This window comes from Amblyraja radiata, chromosome 20, assembly GCF_010909765.2.
Source record: "Amblyraja radiata isolate CabotCenter1 chromosome 20, sAmbRad1.1.pri, whole genome shotgun sequence".
Lineage (NCBI taxonomy): Eukaryota > Metazoa > Chordata > Chondrichthyes > Rajiformes > Rajidae > Amblyraja > Amblyraja radiata.
The window spans coordinates 17686027-17694983 of record NC_045975.1 but is presented as its reverse complement, the minus strand read 5'-3'; the positions used below and the strand labels follow the sequence as shown (position 1 = coordinate 17694983).

The 8957-nt window shown below is 42.6% G+C and overlaps 1 protein-coding gene across 1 annotated transcript; it reads left to right on the top strand.

Moving 5' to 3' along the window:
- Positions 1-4969: 4969 nt before the first annotated feature.
- rag1 (recombination activating 1) lies at positions 4970-8567 on the top strand. The gene has a single exon (XM_033038895.1). The coding sequence runs from the start codon at positions 4979-4981 to the stop codon at positions 8075-8077; it is 3099 nt and encodes a 1032-aa protein (XP_032894786.1). The 5' UTR covers positions 4970-4978; the 3' UTR covers positions 8078-8567.
- Positions 8568-8957: the final 390 nt, after the last annotated feature.

Genomic DNA, 8957 nt, shown 5'->3' with positions numbered 1-8957 from the left:
TGAAGGCTTAAAAAATCGTGAGATCAGCAGATTGGTCTTCTCGCCTGTCAGTCACCATGAAGGTAACGCTCCTTCCGGCACCCGCTGTCAATCTCCGGGGCGAGGAGAATAAATCCCGGAGGCGGGGCTGAGTCCGCAAGCCGTACTGATTGAGTCCACAAGAGTGTAGTCGGGGAAGCCGCTGTGTGGAGTCAGGAAAGATGCTGTGTGTAGTCAGGGAAGCCGCTGAGTGGAGTCAGGGAAGATGCTGTGTGGAGTCAGGGAAGCCGCTGTGTGGAGTCAGGGAAGCCGCTGTGTGGAGCCGGGAGGTGCTGTGTGGTGCAACTGAGTGGAATCCCTCCCACACACCCACACCACCCCACTCCAACCCCTCCCCCCACACCACCCTTTCCCCCCATACCACCCCTCCCCCACACCCCTCCCCCACACACCACCCCCTCCCCCACACCTCCCCTCCCAAACCCCCTACCCACACCCACCCTCCCCCACACCCCCCCATACCCCACCAACTACCCCACACCACCCCTCCCCCACACACCCTCCCCTCCACACATCCCCCTCCTCCACACCACCATTCCCCGCACCCCATCCCCCACACACACCCTCTCCCACACCCCCCCTCTCCCACACCCCCTCCCCCATACCACCACCCTCTCCCCCACAACACCCCCTCCCCTACAACACCCCCTCCCCTACAACAACCCCCCTCCCCCACACCCCCTCCTCCCCCCCTCCCCACACCCCCCTCCTCCACACCCCCTCCCACACACAATCCCCCTCCCCCACACACCCCTCCTCCACACCCCCCCTTCCCCCACACCTCCCCACCCCCAGTCCCCCTCCCTCCAACCATGTCTGAAGGGTCTCGACCAAAAAAGGTCAGCCATTCGTTCTCTCCAGAGATGCTGCCTGTCCCGCTGAGTTACTCCAGTATTTTGTGTTCACCCTCCAACCATATGTCCACTCTGCTGTCCTGCACTCTGCTGCTTGATTCCTCTCATTCCTTCATTTCTCTCCTGCGTTGAGCACATCCATCAAGGTTTTTTCAGATATATAAAGAGTAATAGAGAGGTTGAATAGGTATTTTGCGTCACTCCACAGTTAAAGACACCAGTAATGTGCCAGAAATTCAAGAGAGTCAGGGGGCAGAAGTTAAGGGCCTGTCCCACTTGGGCATCATTTGCGCGTCACGCAGGTGGCGCGCGAAGATTTTGTGAATCCCAAAATCCTGCGGCGCCGCACGCCTACGTCTCCACGCACCATGCGCACATATTGCACACCATGCACGCGTAATGCGTGCCACGACGCGCGTGTCATGCATCGTGACGCATAAATGATGTCGCGTAAATGACACGCAAAGGACACCCAAGTGGGACGGGGCCCTTTAGGCAAAGATGACTTGGGAGACAAACAACAAAAAAATACTGTGATAATAAATCAGTCCAGAAGATGGCAGCAGCATGCAGGTGGAAAACTAAAGGAGATGTGTGCTATTGCAGTGGGGTTCATTAAATTTTAACAATAAAGAGAAAATATCTATCAATATTATATTTACTGTACAATAATGACCAGGAGTTCCATGAGTTAATACCGGACAGGGTGGTGCAGAAGGTATTTGAAATGTGTCCCATAATCCGTAAGGGTATTGAGTACATGAGTTGGGATGTCATGCTATAACTGCAAGATATAAGCCAAATACAGGCAAAAGGGACTAGCTCAGTGATTGAATGGATGTTGGGCTGAAGAGCTTGTTTCCTTGCTCCATGACTCTGTGACTCTATGATTTATTGCCAGTCATAAGGAATAGGAGTAGAATTAGGCCATTCGGCGCATCAAGTCTACTCCACCATGGCTGATCTATCTCTCCCTCCTAACCCCATTCTCCTGCCTTCTCCCCATAACCTCTGACACCTGTACTAATTGAGAATCTATCTATCTCTGCCTTAAAAATATCCCCTGACTTGGTCTCTACAGCCTTCTGTGGCAAAGAATTCCACAGATTCACCATCAGTATAGTATAAGAATAAAAAAGGATAAATACAATTAAATAAGAAATACAAATAAAGACACTACGGGCCATGTAAAGCACCACTTAATTTATTATGTTAGAAAACATCATGCAACAAAACATTCACAGTTTGAGAATGTGGTTAAGTCTGACCACTAGTTTGTGAGTGGCATGTCAGAGAGGCAGGCCACCACATCAGGTGCCAAACTATAAGCCTGAAGAGGAGAGAGTGTTCCTGTTTATTGCAGAGTTAGCTTCATAATCTGAAACAGGTGGAAGACCTCTGTGAAAAACACCATCTGCAAGAGAAAGGTAAGAAATGGCTCTATTATAATATATATTTTAATGTAAAATAATAAAAATGTGATGGCCACCATGACATTTAGCTTCTGAACATATTGCAACAAGCTAAAAGAATAATAACATTGTTGAAAATATTGAAATAAAAATCAATAAGAGTGTAAACAATTTCACACAGTCAGTTTAATTTATATAATATTAATGTGATTTTTATTTAAATATATTAAAATTAGAATATGTATGAAATAATTGTATTGAGGTGTTTATTTCACTACTTTCCTAAACATTGCTGGATTTTAGATTATGTTTCAGTTTATATTATATCTTACTTTAGAAGGAACTCTGACAAAAATGAGAAGAGTTGGCAGGGAGTATCCCCCAGTTAATGGAGAATTGGATTGTCTTTGTGAAATAGTGGGGTTGATTTCAGTGAAATTTCCACCAAATGACTGATCTTTGAGAAAGTAGAGGGAACTATTCATAAATTTGGTTTTGTTTTACTAACATCCTTTCACAAAAAATATAATTTAATATTAACATTTACTCTAATTTAGTTTAGATATATAGCATTGAAACAGGACCTTCGGCCCTCTGGGTCTACACTGATCACCGATTACACACTAGTTGTATGTTATTCTACTTTCTCATTCTACACACTTCCTACACATTAGGGGCAATTTATAGAGGCCAATTAACCTACACAGTTGATAACTATTTGGCAATACGTTTATCTTCAGTGTTTCAAGATTTTATTAAGTCCAGACTCATTAACATTAACCTCTAACATGGTGGATTGATGTTGTTAATGTTTTGAAATTGCACTTCTTAAAAAAGGGCAAGAAAATCTTTAAGATACCCCACCATTTCTGTTTTCAGTTACCTGGTGTCAGGGTAGCTCTAGATATAGTATAATAAGTATATACATAGGAAATAATTTGTATGGGTTTCAAACTAAGCACCACACATTTCTTGTATTGGGGTTAACCTTTAGTTAAACAACAGGACAAATATTGTGACACAATGTATTCTTTACTGCTTTTGTAATCCATTTGAAGCAATTGCATAATTGTATATCCTGATTCTTTTTCTAGCTAATTAGCTGGTATTTATGCTGGTATCAATGCAGAATATTGCAATATTCCACGGTGTGCTAAAGAATCACAACCAACATTCTCTTCAATTGTCCTTTGTCTACATTCAATAGGTGTATGCTTACAATACAAAATACATAATATCTTGCAGCCAATGCAGGAGTACTTTGTGTCAACAGCTATGGAATAGAATAAAAAAGATTACCCTTGAGGACTACATCAATAACTGATGGTGTCTGTCTCATTACACAAACGATATTTTCTGAATTTTATCTCAAAACAGCTAAGGGTGTTGAATAAATGTTGTTAGCTAGATCACTCTTATAGATTGGTGTCACTTTAGTGGAACATACAAACCAATCAAATAAATGCAGCTGTTAAAGAGACACAAGAGATTGCAGATCTTGAATGATGAGCAAAATTCAATGTTCTGGAGAAACACAATGAGTCAGGCAGCATATTAAAGGGAATGGACAGACGACGTTTCGTATCGGGACTCTTCTGCAGATGGATTGGAATAGGGGAGAAGAAAGCTGGAAAAGCTGTGGGTATGGGGCAAAGCCTCACAAGTGAAAGGTGGATACAGGTGAAGTGGGGGTGTGGTTGGTTGGCAGATGGGAGGGGTAAGTAACAAAGGGTAGAAGTGAAAAGGAGACAAAAGTTGTTAGATGAAAAAGGAGTGAAATGTAGAGCCAGGGGGGGGGGGGATGTGGATCGAAGTACACCACTTACCAAACATTCTTTTGCCCACGAATTACTTCAATCAAATTTAGCAAGTTCCTGTCCAATGCCATCAAAGTTGGCCGTGCCCCACTTTAGAATTTTAACTTGTTCTGCCCTGTCTTTATCCATAACAATTTAAAAGCAAATAGAACATAAGGCAAATAGCCCTGTAAAATTAAGTTGCCGGTGCAATCCTTCCCTTAGCTAGGATTCCATAATTCCTCCACCATCCCAGTCAAACGTACCTATCCATGCCTTGAGTTCATCCTCCTAACCTGTCAGGCCTCTCACATTAAAATATATGCAATTCAATCCAACAGTCCATCCTCGCTCCTAGTCATGCACCTGTCTATTCTGTCCGATGAACTTTCTTCATCACCTTCCATACTGACTACCAGACTCTCACCAGCCTCAGTCCTGCATTGAATCCCACCCCCCATCTCACATCTCACAACCCATGCTAATCTCTCCCATCACTGAGGTTAAGACAAATGGCTAGGTTCATCCGTCTCTTATTTTTGAACGCATGCATAACATTTTCAGTTCTTTCCTGGTCATCAAAAGACATCAGAAGCAACTTTACATTAATCCGCTGATGGGAGACTGTGTGGAAGAGGCTGTTTCACATTCTGGCAGAGTGCCAAGTAGATTAAGTTACTTTTAACTTTCTCATGAATTAGACTAGATTAATTTTATGCCTCTTGGAATTAAAAGCACAATGTTCGCTTTGCAGTGAGAATGTAATTTTTATAAATTAAAATTAAGTGCAAAAGAGATTAACTTAAATAAACGGCATGAATAGTGATCCTATTTTAATCAAAATTACTCTTATGTCTCTATTAGATACCATTTTCTGATGGAAATGGAGATGCCGCTGCAAATAATACCTGAATATTTCAGGAATTCAGAAACCAGGCCAACAATAAACGTCCAAAAGAAAGCCAAGATTTCAGCGCCAAAGGTTTTTGAGCCACAAACTGTTCAGCCAGTTCATGGTCTAATGTGGCAAATGTCACCCCCTCAAATCAAGCCACCGGGAACTACATGTTTGGAGACATTGCCCTTGGACAAGAAGACTTTGGAAGATAAGTCTCTGAAACACATGCCTTTAGAGGTCATCCCACCAAAGGCCAAGTTCTATGAAAGGCAAATGGAAACAAAATCTTTGGAAGATCACATGTTAAGATTACAAAATCTCTGCCGCATTTGTGGAGTTTCCTTTAATACCAACAGCTATGACATGAAATACCCAGTCAATGGCCCTGTTGATGATGTCACACAAGAGGTTCTTAGGAAAATGGGATATGGAAATAGTTTTTGGCCTGAGCTCATCCACAACACATTTAATATTGATGTGCGGCTGGACTCAGAGGCCAGACATCCCACCCACTTTTGCTACAATTGCTGGCGGATTGTTATTCAGACAATCAACAACACAACTAACGAAGATGCATTTTTTCCCATCAGCACAATTGTTCAGTGGAAGCCACACTCCAATTTCTGCAATGTTTGCAACTTTCGAAATGGGACTCGCAAACGGAAAGTTCTCAAACGAAGTCCACCAGCCGCAAAGAAGTCCAAAACGGCAGTTGATATATCAAGAATTACTAAAAGAAAAGATCAAAGAAATTCGACAAGTATTCTATTGGCCAAGAAGATTGTTAACTGCAAGAAGATCCACCTAAATACAAAACTCCTTATGCTCGATTATCCCAATAACTTTATTCAGTCAGTGTCGTGCCAGGTCTGTGAACATTTACTGGCTGACCCAGTGCAATCACCATGCAAGCATCTTTTCTGCAGAACATGCATTCTCAAATGCACTGCAGTGCTCGGAAAATATTGTCCCGTTTGCAGGTTTCCTTGTGATCCCACAGAGTGTAGAAGCCCAGTAAAATCATTTGTAAGTGTTCTCAATTCATTGGTTTTAAAATGTCCGGCGGCAGATTGTGGAGTGGAGGTGAGACTTGGCGAATATCCCAACCATGCCAAGTATCACAAAGAGAAAAGAATGCTGCACGCCTACTCACCAACAAACAAGGGTGGCCGGCCGAGGCAACACTTACTCTCTCTAACTCGCCGGGCTCAAAAACATCGGCTGCGATATCTCAAACTTCAGGTGAAGGCATTTGCGGACAAGGAGGAAGGTGGTGATGTGAGGTCAGTGTGCCTTACTCTGTTCGTGCTGGCGTTGAGAGCTGGTAACGAGCACAGGCAAGCAGATGAACTGGAGGCTCTGATGCAAGGACATGGATCAGGGCTGAAGCCAGCAGTCTGTCTTGCCATTAGGGTTAGTACCTTTCTAAGTTGCAGTCAATATCATAAAATGTATAAAACCGTCAAAGCAACAACCGGGAAGCAAATCTTCCAACCGCTGCATGCACTCCGAAGTGCAGAGAAAACCTTGTTGCCGGGTTATTATCCATTTGAATGGGAACCTCCTCTACCACAAGTCTCTACCAACACTGAAGTAGGGATAATAGATGGCACTTGTGGTTGGCCACACTGTGTTGACGAATATCCAATGGAAACAATTTCAAGACGGTTTAGGTACGATGTGGCACTTGTATCAACACTGAAAGATCTTGAGGATAATATTTTGGAAGGTTTAAAATGCCAAAATATCGATGAGTATTTTGGTGGACCATTTACAGTAGTAATCAAAGAATCTTGCGATGGAATGGGCGATGTTAGTGAAAAACATGGATGTGGTCCTCCAGTTCCAGAGAAGGCAGTGAGGTATTCCTTCACAATCATGACTATAAGCGTGGAGAATGAAAATGGTGAGAAAGTGAACGTCTTTGAGGAGCTAAAGCCAAATTCTGAGTTGTGCTGCAAGCCACTTTGCCTGATGCTGGCCGATGAATCTGACCACGAAACCATGACGGCAATCCTGGGTTCCCTAGTCGCCGAAAGAGAAGCAATGAAAAGCAGTGACTTAATCCTTGAAATTGGAGATTTGCCCAGATCCTTTAAGTTTATCTTTCGAGGCACGGGTTATGATGAAAAGCTGGTCCGTGAGATGGAAGGCCTTGAAGCATCAGGCTCGATGTATGTGTGTACACTCTGTGATGCCACTCGAAGCAACGCTTCACAAAATCTGACCCTTCATTCCATAACAAGAAGCCATGAAGAGAACTTAGAGCGCTATGAAGTTTGGCGCACAAATCCATATCAGGAGACAGCTGAAGAGTTACGTGACAGGGTGAAGGGGGTTGCAGCAAAAGCATTTATTGAAACACAGACCTCCATAGATGCTCTGCACTGTGACATTGGCAATGCAACTGAATTCTACAAGCTATTCCAGGATGAGATTGGGGAGTTGCACAAAAATCCTAGTCCATCTAAGGAGGAAAGGAAAAGGTTGCAGGCAATGCTTGATAAACATTTCAGGGAAAAAGTAAACCTGAAACCTATCATGAGGCTGAATGGAAACTTTGCAAGGAAACTAATGACTGAAGAGACTGTGGAAGCAGTATGTGAACTGATGCCTTCTGAAGAAAGACGAGAGATTCTCAGGGAATTGATGCACCTTTACATTCTCATGAAACCCGTGTGGCGATCCACATTCCCACTCAAAGAATGCCCGGATCTTGTTTGTCAGTACAGCTTTAATTCCCAGAGATTTGCAGAACTGCTTAATACAAAGTTCAAGTACAGATATGATGGGAAGATCACCAACTACCTTCATAAGACTTTAGCTCATGTCCCTGAGATCATTGAAAGAGATGGCTCAATAGGTGCATGGGCAAGTGAAGGCAATGAATCGGGCAACAAACTCTTTCGCCGTTTCAGAAAGATGAATGCAAGGCAGTCCAAGAGCTATGAGCTGGAAGATATACTGAAGCACCACTGGTTGTATACTTCAAAATATTTACAGAGGTTCATGGAAGTGCACAATGCAGTAATCAGACAAGATAATTCAATAAATGAAAATAATTCCAATAATTTTTAAATTGAGTTCTTGGAGCTGAAATCGGTTCTAAATAATTTTAACCACAGGAGGCTGAACAGCCGATGGTCTGGAGGTTTGCCGTGGCCAAGCCTGGGGAGCAGAGATGGTGTTGATGAAGAAATCCCAGTAGTGTTATTAAAATAATATGGTCACTTTATGGTGGACAAGGCCAGTGATAACTGCATGTCTCAACTGCAGCCAAAGTGGAAAGTAATCACAAATTAGTGAGCATTTTAGTATTGTTTGGATCTTGTTAGGCAATCACATAAAGCAGGAACATTGGTTAGATTCTCTGTTCTGATATGAAAGAAAACTGGGCAAGATGAGGACTTCAAATGAAGGAGTACTTTTAATTTTCGCAATGCCAGATGAGAACCTTTTAAATTAAACAATGGCATGGTTATTGATGGGAAGAAAGTGACGAAGATCTGCAGTGCCAGTCGATTGTGATATTTTGCTTTTCTGAATTTTTATCTAATTTCTTGATTTCTCTGACAAAAAATGTATTTGCTTTATTTTAAACTTTACGATTGTTTTTTTTAAACAATTAAAATGTAAGATGAAATGTAGCTTGTGATTCCTGCAGCCAAGGCTTTGGCTCAAATTGATGCCTCCTATTGGGAGAGGTGCTGGTGAAAGCTCGAGCGAGTACTGATAAGGACCTCATAATGATTCCAGCTCAGCTGTGAGGAATGTCGTCTACAAACATACAGGTCACTTGCATGGACATGTGCTGTTTCCATGGCATTGAATCTGAGTCCAAAATAGGCAGCAACAAGTTTGTATTCCTTAGTTATTTTATATACAGTAATTTTGTGGTCAATTTCTAATGCTACATGGAAATATATTGCTTTGATTTTTGAGTAACCTCATAGGAGAG

Bases quoted from the DNA above. Each gene is read 5' to 3' on its own strand.
- rag1 (XM_033038895.1), top strand. From the start codon at position 4,979: ATGGAAATGGAGATGCCGCTGCAAATAATACCTGAATATTTCAGGAAT.